This window comes from Populus nigra, chromosome 17 (assembly GCF_951802175.1).
Source record: "Populus nigra chromosome 17, ddPopNigr1.1, whole genome shotgun sequence".
NCBI classification, from domain to species: Eukaryota; Viridiplantae; Streptophyta; class Magnoliopsida; order Malpighiales; family Salicaceae; genus Populus; species Populus nigra.
This window is the reverse complement of record NC_084868.1, coordinates 9,572,592-9,592,068: the sequence shown is the minus strand read 5'-3', so window position 1 is coordinate 9,592,068 and position 19,477 is coordinate 9,572,592. Positions and strand designations below refer to the sequence as shown.

The window sequence follows — 19,477 nt, the reverse complement described above, 5'->3', positions numbered from 1 at the left end:
AAGAATAAACACTTTTATTTTTTAAATTGAAATTTAAAAAATTATTTTACAAGTGTTAAACAATTTACCATTAATTATCCAACTTATAAGCCATAAAGAAAGAAATATAGACATGAATATATTATCATTCATTATTCTAACACCGAAAAAACCTCGTTTCTAAATATACTGGTTTTGGAACATTACTAATGTGCAAAATACACATCTTAAGTATACGTTTATAATTCAATTATACAAATTTATCTTGTTGGATCTATATAATATTTCTTTTCAATGACGTTATTTGTTCATCCTTTCATTCATCAAAGAATAAAATAAAAAGATGTTATTTGTTCATCAATATGTTCTTTGCCAATTTGCTGAAAACACAGATCTGTTCATTTTTTTGTCGCTTTGTTTAGAGAACTACAGTAATCCAGCAGCACCTCGCCCAGCACCTGCCAGCAGCAACCGTGTTCGACACGAGTTCAACGACTTGTGCATCGATCGTACCTTGTCCAGCACCTTCAGTGTACCTTGTCGATCCACCAGGAACAGCACCGTGTCACCGTAGTATATATATCAGTCCTCTGTGATGAGCAAACCGAAGCCGTGTATTGTCTGATAGGAGTAAAGCCACTAGTTTTCTTGTGCTGTGTCCATGTCAAAAAAGCTAGGTGCACCGCAATTTCCTGGAAGAATCCATGTAGAAATGGTTCCAGTTACATGTGCATTTTCTGATGTGCTGCTTTATTATAGCATGCTCATAGTACAGAAAGAAAGCAAACCATTAATTCATACATTTAATTTGTTGCCATGCGTGGCTGAAGGGTCTCTCTCCACTTGTTTGACTGTGCAAGGCATTCTATGATCAAATGAAGGAATCGTTTTCCTTTAGTGAAATCGCCGTTGGCGTCGAGCCCTTATAAACATGCGAGGACCAAAAAGGACCCAGCTCTATTTCGAAATCTGCTGAACAGGGAAGCCAATTCTTGCCTGTGCATTAATTCCGTCTGTTGAAGGAACTGGGGTGCCATCTGAAGAAGTATAATTTATGAAAAAATTGCAAATTTAAGGACTGAAATCAATTTTTCTTAAAAAAAAACCTCGAAGACAAAATTTATACACACAGTGCTGTAAATTTGATAAACACAGTAACAAACAGTTGACGATTGTCGACGAGTCAAGAAATTTTATGCATCTTCGTAAACTTAGACCACCTATAATGCTTCTAGCTAATTTCCATGCTTAGAGTTAGAGAATGCTCCATGGAACTCAATAAAACGTCGACTTCTTCGAATATGCTGGAAATTAACGAGTGATCACTAAGAACAGGGATCTCCGAACGAACAAGCTTGGGGTGCCGACACCACCCCCCCCCGAAAAAAAAAAAGCTTGCTGTAGGTCCGTCACTGGGCAAATACGACAGGATCAGTTTTCCAATTGGATGGGCCATTTTTTCTCCTTTTTGCCTTCGTTTTTCACGAAAAGGCACAAAACCACATGATACTTGACCTACCATTCATCATCTTTTCAGCAGATCTACAACTTTTTCATCAGCTTTTCAAAACCCCCCCACCAAACTTTTTTTTAACAGAGATGATCTAGAGTGTGAGCAAGAAAGAGAGAAAGATAGAAAGAAAGAAAAGGTGTCGTGGTTAGTCCCCATAATTGGCACTCACCATCTCACGTCAATTTCACCTTCCAATTCCTATGGGCCATTTTGTGTTTAGTTTTTCTACATGGAAATACATACTTGGCAGCAGGAAACAGGCTGGTGGTGGACGAGGTGGTGCTTCCCCCTTTTTCTTGATTGATCCAACTCATACATACATGGCACGTCGCAACTTAATGATCACCATTGCAGGCCATACATGCAAGCTTCTTTTGGTTTCGTATTATGACAAGTCAATACTTTTCCTTTTCTTTTTAACATAGACATAATAATAATAATAATACCATGAACTTACTTTTTAAATTTTTTATTTTAGTCCTTCAATTTTTATTTTGCATCTTAATTGAATATTTTTTTTTAAAATAAGGCCATCGCATCACACGGGCATGTCCTTGCACTTGGACTTTTTTTTTTTACAATAAATTAATATAAAATCATTATTCACCTCCCAAATCATCAATTATATATTAACATATGGGATAGGCAGATATAGTAAACTAAAAGGTCATATTAATAGTGTAGTTGTGTCTTTGAATTTCATTCTTTTTTAAGGGTAATTTACTGTATGACAGTGGTTACTTTTTAAATAATTTTTTATGCTAAAATGCATGTTAATAATTTTTTTTATTTTTTAAAAATTATTTTTAACATTAGTATATCAAAACGATCCAAAATATATAAATCATATTAAATTTTAATAAAAATAAATAAATTTTTTAGAAACACGGTTTGCAAGGCATTCCCGAACATGTTGTTTGGTAAGGAAAAGGGTGCACAACTTACCGCATGGACTAAGTTTTACCCGATCCCTGCTCCCTAGCATAACCTGAACCCCCCAAATTAATTAATGGCATTAAGGCCACTGCGTGATAAAATTAAATTAAAAGTGCCAATCAAAATTATCCCACCAAGAGAATGTGATTATATCAACCTTTTGATCTTTTCATAAATGGCTAATGCCAGACTACATGATTCAACAAAAAGATCACCTTAATTAATTAATTAATCAATGTCAGACACGTGGAAGTGTCCAAGACGCAAACACAATAACATCACACCACGTGTCGAGGCATCCGGGTTAGGTTAACCACAGCCACTCGCTACTGCTGAGGTGTCAGCGATCCTGATTCTGCAGCACACACGTGGCAAGGGAATGACGGCTAGTTAAGCTTTGTTGTTAACTGCCAAAAATGCTCTCTGATTGTCTTTCTGTGCCCCTCACCGGGTCACGTCCCTGTCACGTGGCTTGCCCTCTGCTGGCTGGCACCGCCCCTCTTTCTGATTTCTAGTGACATATTAAAGAATACAAACGTATTTTTTCTTTTTTTCTTTCTTGAATTTATGATGCGGGACTAAATAGTAAATTGGAAAGGAATAATAGAAGAAAACAAATAAAGCTAAGGACATTTTTTTTTCTTGCAATATTAATGGAGTTCGTAGCCAACATACAATATACTAAATGCGTACTAATTAATATCACTTCCATACATGTGACATTTTTTTAAAAAAATTGAATATGAACCTCACTAACATCTAAAATGATACGAATTAAAAATAATTGAAAGTGATCCCTAAATTATTTTTAAAAAATTAATTAAATATATATATATACACACACACACAAAATATGTTATTTTAATATGACTTGTAACCAGTTGGTTGGTTACACGTGATATTATTGTATTCATGTAAATACATATTTGTTATTAATAAAAGCTTAATTTATTTTTAATATTCATATAATATTATATTGATGAATCTAGAGTAAAGATAAAGTTCTTAGGACAAAAATACTTTGTAAAAAAAATTATAAAATTGTTAGAATTATGAGATTGCTATTGCATCAAAGCATTGTTCCTAAAATGTTCATGATCGATGCTCTCTTAAATACATGACATGTTGCTAAATAATGCACCTGATCTTCAAATATAAATTAATTAATTTTTGGGTTGATAATAAATTAAAATTTTTAATTTATGTAGTTTTATTTAATTATAATTATAATTTATATTTGGACCAACATATTAGGAACTTAATGAGTCACATACATTAAGAACCATTAGTCATAAATTAAACTAGAATGATTATATTAAGTATGACTTGATTAAAATATATTTTAGAAATTAAGGACTATAATATAATATTACAGAGATTATATTTCTTGACTTAAAAAAATCAAGTAAAGACTTGATTGAATTAATTTCTAAAATTATCATGAATTAATATATGAATATTATTCAGGAGTCAAATTGATATTTTACCAATTTATAGGTTTTTTCAGATTTTCCTATAAATAGTAAGCTATGCCTTTTATTTTTGTAAGGTTGTCTGTTAGACAGAAAAAACTATATAAGTCATAGAATAGAAAGTTAGCACTTTAAGTATAATAATTTCTCTCTTCTAAATAAAGATTTATCACTGGTGATTTGTGTAAATTATCATTGAGACCGCATAATTGGATGACTTGTGATTTACAACAACCTAACTTTTAAAAAATTATTCAAAGCTGAAAAAGATCAGATCTTCAGGTAATAAATCTCTAAATAACTCTAGATTTGTCTAACAAAATCTTAGAGATTTTTAAATAATTTTGTTTTATTATTTTCGTGATGTGTATAACATTTGAAACCCAATATATTCTTCATCCTTAATCTTTTAGAGGTAGACATTACATATTTGATCTTGCATCTCAGTATACAATGCACATGGAAATGCATTGAAGATATTTTTTAAAAGGATTAGTATGATGGATAGTAAGGTCGCTTTCTATTAAAGTTTTGTACCATATATAGAATAAATAGTAGGAAAAAAAATATATTTTTTATGAACATACGAGTTAGATATACGAATGATTTGCTTATCAGATATTTTATTTCAATAGACAAAAAAAATGATGAAAGATCCAGGAAAAAAGAAAGCACCAACGATATACATACATTTTAGTCGTAAGGCACTCGCATCCTTGATTCGTATCCAAACTCATGATTTGGTAAAGGTAAAATGACATTTCCTTTGTATATTGAATCCACTGGGATCCCATTTCCATGTCGTGTCAAATCATGAGTTGAGATTAAGAGAATTGTGCAAGCGAAGGCAACGGAGCCCGTACTTCCTCAAGTTTATATCGCGGGACACCGGACAATGAAGCTTGAAACCTGGCCTCTCGCAAATTCCTGACATTGTTTTCTTGTAATAGTTATGGTTGATCACGGTGTCACCACCAGTGTGGTGGTGAAGATGGTGATAGTAATAGCTAGGGTTGATTAATGGCGGCAATAAGTTGTGATATACTGGTAGTGACAAGAACATGCACTGCAATGATTCTGATGCATGGTTGGGGTGGCTAAGATGCTGGTGGTAGTTCCTGCATCATTGAAAATTCTAATTTATTCTGTTTGCAAATAAAATATTTAAGTTCACTGCCACCATCGCTCCTTGGATAACAACAAATCACGCATATATTAAAAAAAAATTCCAGACACAGACACACATATATAAAAGTTAGTTCTGTCCTATTAATGACATCGTGGATAAGTTTAAAGTTAATATAATTGCATGTATATGATTTTAGTTTAACGTCAGCAGTCTCAGCAATGATGTCACAAACAGGACAGATAAATAACAGTGGAATTTATAGTAAACATTTTGGAGAAAAGAGAGAAGAAAACACGCATGTGGCTTGAACATTCCAAGAACTTGCTAAATTCCCTCTTGAGCAGGCAACGTGAAGCACCACCAAGACCTCATATTTTCGACAGATGCCATCCCATATATCCCAAAGAAACAAAATCCATGGCCTCCGTCGCTCTTCGCCAGTCCATTAGCCGGCACTTCATACAACCTAATAAGGCTAGAGCACAATAAATGTTAAAAGCCTTGTTTGCTTGCTTACATACCTTAGCTCGGATGTTGATGCAGAATCGAAAGCAGATCTCAAACTTAGCACAAGGGTGCTCTATCCGAACACGTGTAGGGCTAGGATGCTAGGACTGGATGAGTATGATCGACGTTGGAATCAGAATTCGAATCTCTGTAATGTGATGTATGAAAATATAATCACAGCTATAACTGTGGAATTATATGCTCATATTATTTGATAGCAAGTGCTGTTATTATCACAATTTAGCAAGCATAATTGAAAAGTCTAGGGGTGTTTTTGGTAACTTGGTGGCTGACCCTCTTAAATGCACCTTATAAGGAGTGGCTGCTGCCCCCATACTGTCCGTATAGGAGAGTTGCAGTTGACACCTTTTTTACAATAACCTCAAAAGGACATAACTTCTCTCAAGTGTCTACCTTCTTGTCCTTAATCTTTAGCCTAGCTATAATCTCAAGGTACGAGTACTAGGGCAAGTCCTTTTGTACCAGCACAGTATATTTTGTTATCTTGTTATGCAAAGCTCTCCATCGATCTTTCTGTTTCCATGGAGGCCAGCTCTCTCTTATTTATATTCCCCCTCCCTCCCCCAATTGCTTAAATGAATGCTTCCTCCTTTAACTCATCTTTGAGTCTATATATATATATATATCAAGATCTCCCTCTCGCTCTAGCTTGCTCTCCATTTTATATCAGCAAGCTACGCACATCTTGAGTCTTTTCTTCTTCTTACATATCTACTGAGATCTATTACTGTATATTCTCACTTGTTAGTATATACCATTTTGTGAGCAACTTCATTTTCAAAAGGTAACAAAGGTCTACAGTTGCATATTATATTAGTTGCTTACAGCGTTTGAAAAAAAAAAAACTTTTTTCTGGTTTTTTATGTACTTTTTCCCAAGCCCGGGAATAATTTCAAGCAATGTTCGTCATTCCTTAATTTATCTGAACATTTAACCCCCTTTTTTTTTTCATTGTTAAATCTCATATTAATATTGCTGAATTAAACCAACCTAATGTTTTTATTTTCTTTCATACTGTTTGGAAGATTATAAGATGGAGAAAGAGAACACATCCTTAGCGAGAACAAGATCGGAACAGTTGGTGGAGACAGTGGCAGCGGCGTTTAAATCTCCTTCTAACAACGAGGCAATCGGAGTTTCTGAGGGCAGCAGTGGCGGGACACTCTCAAGGAAGTCTAGCAAGCGGCTGATGATGGCAGCCTCACCGGGACGCAGCACTTCGAGTGGTAACAAAAACACACACATTAGGAAGTCAAGGAGTGCACAAATGAAGTTTGACTTGGATGATGTCAGCAGTGGAGCAGCTCTAAGCCGAGCCTCTAGTGCCAGCTTGGGCTTCTCTTTCTCCTTCACTGGCTTCAACATGCCACCTGATGAAATAGGGGACTCCAAGCCGTTTAGTGACGATGATATACGTAAGTATATACCCACAATATATATTTTCTTTTATAATTCATGCAGCTACTCAGCATGTGGTTGTAGTTATTATAATTTCGTATGGTTTTTTGTGGTCCACTTGAATATCTATGGCCGTTGGTGTACAGGTATATCCTTCACCAGTTTTTTCTCTAGCCTCAGTAATTCGAAAAGGTTTCATGAACTAGCTAGAAAGTAGAACCCTTAGCTAGCCATGAAGTACAAGTTACAGTGGGTTACACACCACCTGCATATTAATTTGGTGATGATCAGAACAATATAAATGTGATTTCAGGATTTCTTAGAACTAGCTTGGTTCTGTGTGTGTGTTCATGCATGCTGCTTTTCTTCGAGCTCTCTCTCTATATATATGATCATCTTATACATTCATAGTTTGAAAATGGTGTCTTTGGCATCGATCATCGAGTCCATCTCCTTGGTTCTGTGCGTTTTGGGTTTTTTTGGTATCTGGGCAACAGAAATAGGTACACAACTTGTTTTCTTAATGTTTTTTCGTTGCATCCATGATAAACTATTGCTTTAAACTCGCTTTTATTCTAAATATAGCAGCAGGAATCTATCCATTTATCTGAGAAATTAGCATATGATTGGTAAAGCTAAGAGCAAATATATAATTAGTGTATGTACCAGAAAGTTAGGCAGCAAGCTTGACCAAACTTTAAATGTGAGCGATATTTCAACATGGAAAAAGGGCCACACTTTCTGACCTTGGGAAGAAAGTGACAATGGTATCACTTCCACTTGCTAAAATGTGAAGCCAGTGAGAAGTGGGTCCCTTGCCCACCAATCAAAAGAAAAAAAGCTACTTATTAAATAAGCTCATATAATCTTCGTTTCAATATCTTCTTGAGAAAAAGCTATAATAATATTATTTTAAATAATTTTTTCAAGTAAAAGAATTGTGGATTCACTCGGAATCAAATCGAGTCGATTCTAATTTGATTTTTCTCAAACTCAACCCGAACTAGAGGTTGAGTTTGACAGACCAAGCCGACCACCTGATGATTTTTTTTTTCGTATCCAAAGTTACTGGTGTTAATGGAAGGTTGATATCCAATCTCTTCTCGTAACCATTAGCTAAGTATCCATATAGTTTCTATCTCTCTTTTTTTTTCTTTACACCATTTTCGGCTCGGGGTAGCTTGATTTCGCATATCCAAATGTTTTTTGTACTTACAAATCTACAGTACTATACTTGATCGGTATATGGTATTTATCCTATCCTAATTTTTTGCTTTTCTTCAATAATAGATATGCTTAATCCACATCAAATTCATCTTCTGTTTTTGCAAAAATAAAAAAAATGTTGTCCTCTTGCGTCTTGTTTGCAAGTCTCGCATATTCTGCCCGACAGTGTAAATTGTTTTTACTTGCTGATACTTCTGGTGTAATAAATCTGTTAGGAGCCTTGTCTCTTTGTCGCATCCTCTGTACCAAAGAAAGAGACTACTGATAAGCAGGAGGCACGAATGTGATGCTGGAATAAATTAAGTCTTCCATATGGGCCCTGAAGCATCCTTTCATTATTTTGATCATCAAAATGATAGATAATTGGGCCCCGAGCTCTCAGACTTTGCTGACTTATTGCCTTTAAGTAACTTTCATTAAGGTTATTATTTCCGATGTTCTTGGCAAAAATCATTCGCCTGCTAAATCAAATGTGACTTTTGAAAATGATCTCAACACTTTTCCTTTTCTGCTATGATCCTCTTTTGGTGATAAAACTCTTAATCTCACATGATATTGAGGCTACAGGGTTCTTTTAGAGTTGATTGACTTTGCTGGGATCTTTAAATTGTGACTATTACAGCCACATGTTCAGGAATTATTGTGACCACAAAAGGGTGAAAAAAGATACGACACAAATCACTTCTCATTTCAAGTTCAGATGTGAAATATCTGGTCATTCAACTGGCATAAGCTGGAACTAATAATTTGAAGGAGAAAAACTGGCCAAAATGGCATTACTTATAATGCTCATCACACACCACTTTCATAGCAATCCCATTCCCATGTTAGTTGTCAATCAAGAAGCAAAACAACAGCAAGTTTTACATTGAAAAATCTTGATTCTTTCATTAGTTCACAAAGCATTATATCTATGGTTGTTGCAGCGGAGGATCTTGAAGCTGGAGCCAGGAGGCCGAAATTTCAAACTGAACCTACCTTGCCAATTTACCTAAAGGTAACAAATTTTGCCATGCTGCAGGTTTCCTATCTTGTTTATTCTCCATGTAGAGCCAGCATGCACCGGTAGTGTTCAAACATGCCTTTCCTAATGGTACTGACACGGATTGATGTCGATACATTCTATTTGGACAGGCAAGGATGGAGAATTATGATCTAGCAAATCAACGCGGTCCATAGAATATGGCTAGCTAGCGTGGTCAGGTTCAGTCTTGTACAGAGTTTCATTCTATATGATATTTTTGTACAAGACTCTCCCTTCTTTCCAACAAAAATAATATGCAGCACAACATCTTAACTTGCCATGAAACTATTTAACGGGGTCTTAAGAGAGTTCTATTAACACTTGTAAGAACATGCATTTGAGGATAGAACACTTGTTTTCATGAGTCTACCTAGACCAGTCCCCCAGTCGAGCTCAAGCATTGAGTAAAAGCAATGCTTGTATGTTAAGGAAGGAAGGGTATGGACAGTTTTTCTTTAGTTTCTATCATACAAGACTTCAAATCTGACCAACTATATATTGAATAATCATGTAACAATGAAAGCTGCCACTATTTACAGAACTGAACTTTGTTCTTCTTTCGGAATCTGCAGTTCACAGATGTCACATATAAGGTGATTATCAAAGGAATGACCTCAACCGAGGAGAAGGATATCTTGAATGGAATCAGTGGTTCAGTAGATCCAGGAGAAGTTTTGGCGCTTATGGGACCTTCAGGAAGTGGAAAGACAACACTTCTGAATCTGATTGGCGGAAGGTTAAATCAGACCACTGTTGGTGGTTCACTCACTTACAATGACCAACCATACTCCAAGTTTCTAAAGAGTCGGTAAGAAACTTAAATATCAGTGCATGACTGGTTAGTTACTTTCTTCACTACTGGCTGTTATAGCACTGAAATGACCTGTTATTCGTCATTGTTCCTCATCGTGATCCATGACTGAAAACCAATGAAAAGAAACAAGAACCTGCGCTCGTCTAAGTTGAAATTTTTGTTACATTACATATACGAATAGAAATTTGAATCAGTGCAAATGCACATCAAAATCATATGGCAGGATAGGATTCGTGACACAAGACGACGTTCTGTTTCCTCACCTCACAGTGAAAGAAACATTGACATATGCGGCCCTCCTTCGATTGCCAAAGACATTGACAAAAGAACAAAAGCAAAAACGAGCCATTGATGTCATCTATGAGCTAGGCTTAGAGAGGTAGTGAATTCTGCTTTTCATATCATCATCAACCATGAGCATATCTGTAATCATAATTCAATTCAAGAATGGTCACAAGAGTAATAAATTCAGCAGCTTCTGATTAATCTTGCTTATTCTTGGAAGCTAATTGATGTGCCCAGGTGCCAAGACACTATGATTGGAGGCTCATTTGTACGAGGTGTGTCAGGTGGGGAGAGGAAAAGAGTTTGCATTGGCAATGAGATTATAATCAATCCTTCACTCTTGTTCCTTGATGAACCAACCTCAGGATTGGATTCTACAACTGCTTTAAGGATAGTGCAGTTGTTACAAGATATAGCAGAGGTATTCTATTTGGGATATACGTATTCAAGTTTTTGTCCCTTCTTTCAAGAGATTTTGTAGGGGTGTTGCGTTTTTATGCTACTAATTACCTGTTTCAATCTAATGGCAGGGTGGGAAAACTGTGGTGACAACAATCCACCAGCCATCGAGTAGACTCTTCCACAAATTTGACAAGTTGATTCTTCTTGGGAAAGGGAGTTTGCTTTATTTTGGAAAAGCATCAGAAGCAATGCTGTATTTCTCATCTATAGGTTGCAACCCTCTTATTGCCATGAACCCAGCAGAATTCTTGCTAGACCTTGCAAATGGCAATATAAATGATGTTTCTGTCCCATCTGAATTGGAGGATAAAGTGCAAATAGGGAATTCAGAGGCTGAAACGAGAAACGGGAAGCCATCTCCTGCGGTTGTACATGAGGTAACGAAGTCTTATGCACGTGAATTTTTGCTTGTGTAACAAAAGCCGCTGTTTAACTAGAGAATGTTTCTGTCAAAAAAACAGTATCTCGTGGAGGCCTACGAGACTCGAGTTGCAGATAAAGAGAAGAAGAAACTTATGGTTCCTATACCCCTTGATGAAGAAGTGAAGTCAAAAGTATCTTCCCGGAAGCGACAATGGGGTGCAAGCTGGTGGGAACAATACACGATATTGTTCTGCAGAGGAATCAAAGAAAGGCGGCATGACTATTTTAGCTGGTTGCGAATCACCCAAGTCCTCTCTACTGCAATTATCTTGGGATTACTATGGTGGAAGTCAGATAGTAGTAGCCCTAAAGGTTTGCAAGATCAGGTAAATAATGGTCCGGTCAAGATCAACCCTTGGACATTCTCATTGCCATTTCAGGCTCAAAGTTTTACTAAAGCAACTCTCGGAAAACCTACCCGAAACCATTGAATATCAGCTGAATTACCAAAATTAGTCTGGCTCATAATCATAGAAGCATATTCCTTGTTTCCTGAAACTCCTTTACACTAATTATATCAATTCGCTAACTTAGGAAACACAAACCTTCTTGCATTACAGGCAGGGCTGCTATTCTTCATTGCTGTTTTCTGGGGATTTTTTCCAGTATTCACAGCAATCTTCACATTTCCCCAAGAAAGAGCCATGTTGAGTAAAGAACGTGCAGCTGACATGTACAGACTAAGTGCATATTTTTTGGCGAGGACTACAAGTGACCTTCCACTTGATCTAATACTACCAGTACTTTTTCTTCTCGTCGTCTACTTCATGGCAGGCTTGAGATTGAGTGCTGCTCCCTTTTTCCTAACCATGCTCACGGTTTTTCTCTGCATTGTTGCTGCTCAGGTAAGCCTTCTCTGCAATACTAAAGAAGAAGGGTGCCAAAAGCATAAGAAATTTATGTATTTAACCAAGCATTTCTGCATGGCAGGGACTCGGCCTAGCTATTGGGGCTACCCTGATGGACTTAAAGAGGGCCACAACTCTGGCTTCAGTTACTGTGATGACCTTCATGCTGGCTGGAGGGTATTTTGTGAAGGTGAAGTTCATCAAAGATCATTACGCACATTACTCTATATTGCTCCTCTCTAATGAAATATTTGACTGATTTTTTCATAAATACTGAATTTTGGATTCGTACCACATGACGCATTTTGCTGACATTGCTTGACCGATAGAAAAAGATACTCGATAACCTCTACTATCAATATTAAAGTTTCAAAGCAAGCAATCAAGACTGATATTCATTACTTCACTAAATAATAACTCTCTCTCCTAGAATTAGTTTTGATTCAATATTTTCTTACCTTGACACAAATGATCACACATGGTCTTCACTTTTGCAGAAAGTTCCAGTATTTGTATCTTGGATCCGCTACATGTCTTTCAACTATCACACCTATAAGCTGCTTCTCAAGGTTCAATATGAACATATGACACCGGCTATAAATGGTATTGGAATAGACAGTGGCTTGACGGAAGTTAGTGCCCTGGTGGCAATGGTTTTCGGCTACCGCCTCTTGGCTTATATTTCCTTGCGGAGAATGAAGCTTGGTGCGTAGTAAGCTACAATATTCAGAGCAATTATGGGCTTCCACGTTGACTTAAAAGATCTATTCCATGAAAACTTGCATTCCACGGATCAGAATAAGGGATACATGCAATGGCTACCAATCCAGAGATATCAAATTTTCAGCTCCAAGAAGATTTTTGGATAGCAAAGGCCTCAACGACAACATTTATGCATTATCTTAGCCATGTGAGACGATTTTTACATGTGGAGAATTCCTAGAAATGTTATCACGTCATAAGAAGTTCAAATTCACAAGCTTATCTTTTATATTAATAAATGCAGTAATGTAATGATTGTTAGACATACCTAACTACGAGTCGAGCATATCTATTGAAATTAATAAATTCTAAAAGTCTGTGAATGAAAAACATGGTAAGGCATATGATTTGATGGAACTTTATTACTGTATTCCACAAAAGAAAATTCCCAACAGTAACCGCCAAATACACAGATAGACCCACCAGTAATTTCTAATCAGACACCAAATTGAGAGGGAAAAACGAAGAGCAAAAATCTTACATATTCATCCCTCAACAGCTCTGTAAGATTGATCCAGCCTAAGGAACGAGAATTACCTGCGGTGATTCGACCAACAAGCTTTGTGACAAGCCTGTTGGCAATTTTACTTAGCTTTAACCTCTTATAGGTTATTTCCACTCAGTAATTGATTATTGACCTGTGTTTTTACGGGTAAAAATGCCATGATGTGGGTAACGTTATTCTTTTCCCTGTTCTCATGCCAAGGTCCTTAACCAGCCAAGAAGCCGAAGGAGAGCAGCATCCAGTACAGGAGACTTTTTCTCAATGCCTGTGATAAAATTTAAAAATCTAGTCATTTAAAAGAATGTAAGAGGCTAATAAAGTTGACAAGCCGATTACTTTTTGTCCTAGCACCTAGAGGTAGGATAGTATTTGAATATATCGTGGGGGGAAAAAACCACCTTGAAGGCTTGAAGGTTTAATGGGGTTGGTATTCATTATATCCTCAAAGGAGAAAATACATATCTATAATTTCTACTATGACCTAACCATGCTCTTGCAGATGGTTAGCTGACTACTTAAGTCAATATCAAAATCGATTTAGAATGAGAAAAAGGTTTCTAGATTACCAATATCAGCAGCTACTCGATGAGCACACATTACTCCTGAAAAAGCTACAGCTATCACACCCTGTCCTGGAAAGCAGCTATCACCAACACAGTAAAGACCATCTACAGCCTGCAAGTTTCATCATGTCATGACCCAACCCAATTGACAGACTTGAGAGGAAGGGGCTATTAACGCTCCATCCAGTGTTAATGGCACTTCACTTTTGGAGGGAGAGGACCAGAGAAGTCAAGTAAGAAAGTGAAGCGCCATTGGTGAAGGGAAGGCCTAATAGCCTAATGAGTATTTCTTACTTAAATGATTTCAAAACCAACAATTACTGTGACATTCATGACAGGTCATGATTGGACTTACTGTCGTATTGAATGGCATTCCCAATAAACCTTTAGGAGTTCTGCGTGGCATTGGTCCATAAGTACCCTTATCACGAGCCAGGTACCGCCTGTGTGTCTTGGGTGAACCCACCTGCCATGATTCCATGTACTTTTAATGGCCAAATCAGATTTCAAAGAATAAAGAGTCGAAGATAAGCATGGTATTCCTTTCACTGACACTTGGAGCATGAGAAATTTGAATGAGCTCCCACGAAATAAAGCATGCAGTTATTAAAGTAAAAAATGGATAGGAGGGATGTCTTATTCAAATGTAAAGAAATTCGTTTCTAAGCCTCTCAAAGGATCAATCACTTGATGTTGGTTAATGAATTTATTTGTATCATTCAGGGCTTGTGTCCATAAGGCATGATCATCTCCTTCTCATCGGCCATCACCTGACACAATTTCTCTTCTTTACATTCTTCAATGTATATGTACTTGCATAATAATGTGATATATACCTCCATGAAAGCAATTGATGATCTGATCCCTGGAAAAAGTTTCTTCTCCAATCTGCTTATAATCTCATCAGCCACAACCTTCTTCTTGGCCTCATAGTCCTTTGTCGAGAGTCCCTAAACAGTTTAATCCAGCAATTAGGAAATTAGCTGACAGAGGGAGGGAGGGATATAAGACATTTAAGTAATACTATTCACTTAAAAGTTATGGTATTGAACCTCCCAGTCTTCAATGGAAGACGTTGTAAATATGTGAAGTATATGATGGCCTTCCGGAGCCAATGACGAATCAAGAATAGTTGGAATGCTTAGAAATATGCTTCCATAAGGCTCCTCTAATCTTGCCCAGTCATCCTACGACATAAACGAAAGAATTAAAGTTAAACGTATCAAGTTCACAATTCCAGATAAATGGTCTCAGTTTGTGAGCAAATGAAATACCTCAAGCACAAAGTGGTGGCAATCTGTATCTGATGGTAGAACCTCGGCTTTAACACCCATGTGAATGGAAAGAAAAGATGGAGCCTTAACATAAACTTTTTGGAAATTTTCTTCTTCTTTTGGAAGGGTTTCTCCTTTTAACAACTTCCCTGCGACACATTTTGCTTCATAGTAACCAAAAGCCCAGTGTAGCGAAAGCAGCTAAAGGTTATGGTATGATCAAATAAATTAAAATGACAGAATCTTCCAAAACTAACCGAAGGTATCCCATCTAGTAGCATTTGAGATTATGGTTTTTCCAAAGAACTCCCTTCCATCTGAAAGCCTTACTCCTACCTACCAAATTCATCTGAAACTAACATAAATAACAAAAACAATTTTTTTTTTCATGTATAAAATCAAGGATTCCAACACTAGCATCATTTATCCACTAGGTCAAACTCACAGCCTTTCCATGCTCAAGAATGATGTTGGTCACATTTGCCCTGTAAAGTATTTCACTTCCCTGATCAACCAGACCTTTTGATAAGGACTTCGCAATTCCACCAACCCCACCAACAGGGTAATTGATCCCTCCAAAATGCCTATCACATAGAACCTGGTGCCAATAGGAAAAAAAAAGGATAAGAACATGCATAAGAGGGGTCAAAAAGTTATTTAAATTGCTCACCATGGCCGCATTGATCATTGGAGTCTGCAAAGCATTGACTGTGCTCACTATGAAACACTGCAGAAAAACAACAGACAGAACATCTTTTGATATTGTAAGACTCTCTGTAGATACCCAAAGCTGATAAAATCAAAAGAATTTTATCAAGGATTTGAAGTTTCAGTATTGCACCTCTGCATCAATGAAAGACAATAACTGAGGATCCTTCATGTACTTTCGAGCAATATCTCCAGCATTTTGAGGTAGATAATAAGCTACACAGAATAGAAGTGTCACATTAGAGAGTTCAAAAGAAGGGACTAATTAGTTTTTGCTTAAATGCATAAAAAAGTCATGATAGTAAAAAGAACAGGAAAAAAAAAGGTTAAGAAAATAAGAATTTGTCTCATTGCTCTAATTCTCTACGAAGAGGAAAAACATGTATGACAAAAGGGACTTAATGAACGATATGGCAAAGAGAACACAAGGACCAGAAGTGCTGTGACTTTCAATATTGACAGTCCTAAGCCCCATCCTCAGAACTAACCAGAAGATCATGATAAACATTTGTAACAGGTTTAAGTGAATCAAAACATTTTCTTGATATGATATCAAAGAATGCTCCAAAATCTTTTGGGGCCAGCACGTTGTCTTTTAAGCAGTCAATCTAAAAGTAATGTAAGTAGCGCTGCAGTTTTCAAGTAATTGAGAGTTCCCCAAAATCTTATGTGGAGGAGACAGCAGCACTTTATTTTAAGCTATTGCAGCAATAGCTTTGAACATCAAGAGAAGTTTTGTTAATTACAAAATCTTATGGAACTTAAAAGATGTAATTATATCGTCTTCACTTTCAAAAATAATTTTACAATTCCATTAACACCTGATTGCAAAAATCTGCAACAGTTTTCCTTAATCAAATGATGCACAAAAGATATCCTGATTGGAGCAAGTAAACAGCCATAAACAGCATCTATTGATGCAAACCTATTGAGAATGTAACAAACTCACATTCAAATCAATTATAAATTTGAGAGTGAAGGAAAGAAAAAATACCCAGCGTCAAGCATTCAAGAGGTTTCTGAAAAAATTGTCCAAACAGGTAGATTGGCTCCTCAAGTGACTTCAGTTCCAGAGAGTTCAAGGCATTGAATATCTGCCCGATAAAATAAATTCTGGTGTAAGTAATGATCAACTAGTAGAAGCAAAATGATGATAGGTAAGCATTCACCTCAATCTATGTACCTTCCAGCATTCACCGTAGAATTTAAGGATCCCATCCTTTTCATGGGGAAATTTAGCAGCAAGTTCTGAGATGAAGTCGGTGTACTCTCTGTGAACTTGAACAGAAAGGTCATTGGGTAGATGAAAATGGACAGTAGTTGGGTCAGGAATCACCTCCATTTCACAGCCAACTGCTGCCAATGCCTGTGTTATCAAATTTAGGTTGCCCTGCGCAAATTTGAGGCAAATAACCCGTAAGACCTCTGTGATTGACCAAAGCACATTGTAAATAGAAGTAAGAAAGAGATAGCTCAGTTAGCACAATAAGGACAAATAAACAATAAAAAACTTTAAGATTAGGAGTTCTAAACGCATTGAGTTCAAATTCCTAACTTATAGTATGATAAACTTAAGCAAAAACCTTTAAACTTGGCAAAATCTACTTAAACCTATTCCTAAAAATTTGTATCTAACAATGCATCAAAGAGAAAATTGTATCTGATAATTTTTTTCATCATCTGCTCTCCGTGAAAATTTGCTCATTAGTGATTGAATGAAATTCTTGCATAGGTTACTTAATTTCTCATTTCTCCCAAAAACCATCCAAGTGCTACCAAACACAATTAGAATTTTCAACAATAGACCAAACTGCATTACAATCTTATTTAAACTCGATCAGCAACATCGATTTTTTCACCAAAAAAATCAATTCATTAACAAACAAATAAAAAAAAAAACACTGCACACATAACAAATAACAAAAGAGAAGAACTAAACAATATCAACTGACCTTATCACTGAAACCAAACATAACAGAAGAGCCAACATCAAAAGTATATCCATCCCTCTCATAATACCCAGAACTCCCACCAGGAATCACATACTTCTCCAAGACCAAAACTTTAGCTCCCTTCACTGCCAACTGTGTAGCAGCAACCAACCCACCGATACCAGACCCAATAACAATTGCATCATAATTGCTCCTCTCTCTACCCAATCCTCCATTCCCATCAACATCCAACTCTTTATCCACAGTCAACACTGACTTTGACCTCAAAACAAAGTCCTTATTCAACTTTACTCTACCAAGATTGTCAATTTTGCCTTTTATGTTTCTGGGTACAATATAACCATCGAAAACTGAGGTTCGGACAGGTTCTATAGACAGAATCCTATGTTTTTGGCTTCTGGATTTGGAACTCCCTAACTGGACAGTATTGAACTGGCCAAAAAATAGGGAATTCTTGAATCCTAAACTCATGTTAATAAATAGCTATTAACTATAACTAAAATCCAACGTTCTTTGGGTGTCCAAAGATTAAAAAGATAGAATCTTTTCTTGTTTTGATTTATGGGGTGTCGAAGAAATAGTAGTAGCTGTTTTGATTTAGTAAATGGGTGGAGAGTGAATGAGAAAGAAACTCTTTTGGGGCTCTTTATGAGGAGGAAAAAGAAGGGGGGCTAACAGTTAGGTGATGTTGCTGTATTTGGAAATATTGGTTAAGGATTCCTGTCCATGATTCTTCCGTCTTCTGAGACTAGACAAGGACAATCGATGTTCAAATGGTTCTGTGTTATTTTCTTTTTTTAGTTAAAAAAAAATATAAAAAAAATTCAAAGTTAACGGTTGGAGGATGTGTAGTGCTTGGATTACATTGGCCGTTGGGATTTTGTCGAGTAGTGGTGGTGTTACTGGAATAAATATTTTGGTATTTTTGTTTTTTAAAGTATTTTTATTTAAAAATTAATTAAAATAATATTTTTTTAAAAATTAATTATTTTCAAAATATATATATATATATATTGAATTTAAACTAGAACATGATAGCTATGTAGACAAAATTTCAAACACAGGTATTATTATATATCGTAGTTACTAGAAGTTTACTTTACTTTATGTTGTGGGTTGGATTAAAATTTAATTTTAAACTTGAAAAAGTTTGTGGATATTTTTAATGATTTTTTAGATTTTTTTTAATTGCTAAATGAGAAGGTCATGCTTGTTTTTAATTGAGTAAATAAAAAATTATAGTTGGAAATAAATATTAAAAAGAATTGTTTACTCTGACAAGAGATTAAATTGAAAAGCCAATAGATTAAAATATTTAATCCTTTGTTGCCGGAGCTATTTGATTTTTTTATTTAGTAATAAATCAATATTTATTTTAAGAAAAGTAAGAATTTAAATGAGATAGAAATAAAATAATTTGGTGTTGTGATTCCTTCTTTTCTTATTAATCTACTTTCCTCATAAAAGAATATAGCATTTATTTGCTATGTTCTTTTTTTATATATATAAACCAAAAGTAATTAGAAAAAATATCAATAAAATTTAGAAAATTCAAAATAAGAATAAAAAAATCTCTCAAACCAAAACACTTTTATCTTATTAATAAGTTTCCTTTCTTTTGAAATCCTTTTAACTTGAGTATTTATTTGTTTTAAACACAAAAACTTATAAAAAG

General features: G+C 35.7%; 2 protein-coding genes across 6 annotated transcripts; one reads left to right on the top strand and one right to left on the bottom strand.

Annotated features, from left to right (window-relative positions):
- The first annotated feature begins 5,837 nt into the window (after nucleotides 1-5,837).
- LOC133677620 (ABC transporter G family member 22) lies at nucleotides 5,838-13,065 on the top strand. Of its 4 annotated transcripts, none has more exons than XM_062099724.1 (11): nucleotides 5,838-5,989; nucleotides 6,583-6,972; nucleotides 9,109-9,179; nucleotides 9,779-10,014; nucleotides 10,244-10,399; nucleotides 10,543-10,726; nucleotides 10,836-11,144; nucleotides 11,229-11,516; nucleotides 11,751-12,035; nucleotides 12,121-12,228; nucleotides 12,536-13,065. In XM_062099724.1, the coding sequence occupies exons 2-11, from the start codon at nucleotides 6,591-6,593 to the stop codon at nucleotides 12,749-12,751; spliced, it is 2,235 nt and encodes a 744-aa protein (XP_061955708.1). In that variant the 5' UTR covers nucleotides 5,838-5,989; nucleotides 6,583-6,590; the 3' UTR covers nucleotides 12,752-13,065. The 4 variants fall into 4 exon arrangements, with proteins under 4 accessions (XP_061955708.1, XP_061955709.1, XP_061955710.1 ...); XM_062099725.1 differs by having other exon boundaries at nucleotides 5,869-6,341; XM_062099726.1 differs by lacking the exons at nucleotides 5,838-5,989; nucleotides 6,583-6,972 and adding an exon at nucleotides 9,317-9,385 and having other exon boundaries at nucleotides 9,126-9,179.
- A 58-nt stretch (nucleotides 13,066-13,123) lies between these two features.
- On the bottom strand, nucleotides 13,124-18,571 carry LOC133677621 (prolycopene isomerase, chloroplastic-like). 2 transcript variants are annotated; one of them, XM_062099729.1, is made up of 13 exons: nucleotides 17,803-18,571; nucleotides 17,034-17,240; nucleotides 16,845-16,944; nucleotides 15,984-16,066; nucleotides 15,813-15,869; nucleotides 15,588-15,740; nucleotides 15,400-15,478; nucleotides 15,143-15,291; nucleotides 14,921-15,055; nucleotides 14,705-14,818; nucleotides 14,224-14,334; nucleotides 13,872-13,980; nucleotides 13,124-13,570 (listed from the first exon to the last, which is right to left on the bottom strand). In XM_062099729.1, exons 1-13 carry the CDS (start codon nucleotides 18,271-18,273, stop codon nucleotides 13,497-13,499), a joined length of 1,842 nt encoding a protein of 613 aa, XP_061955713.1. In that variant the 5' UTR covers nucleotides 18,274-18,571; the 3' UTR covers nucleotides 13,124-13,496. The 2 variants fall into 2 exon arrangements, with proteins under 2 accessions (XP_061955713.1, XP_061955714.1); XM_062099730.1 differs by having other exon boundaries at nucleotides 17,799-17,855.
- Nucleotides 18,572-19,477: the final 906 nt, after the last annotated feature.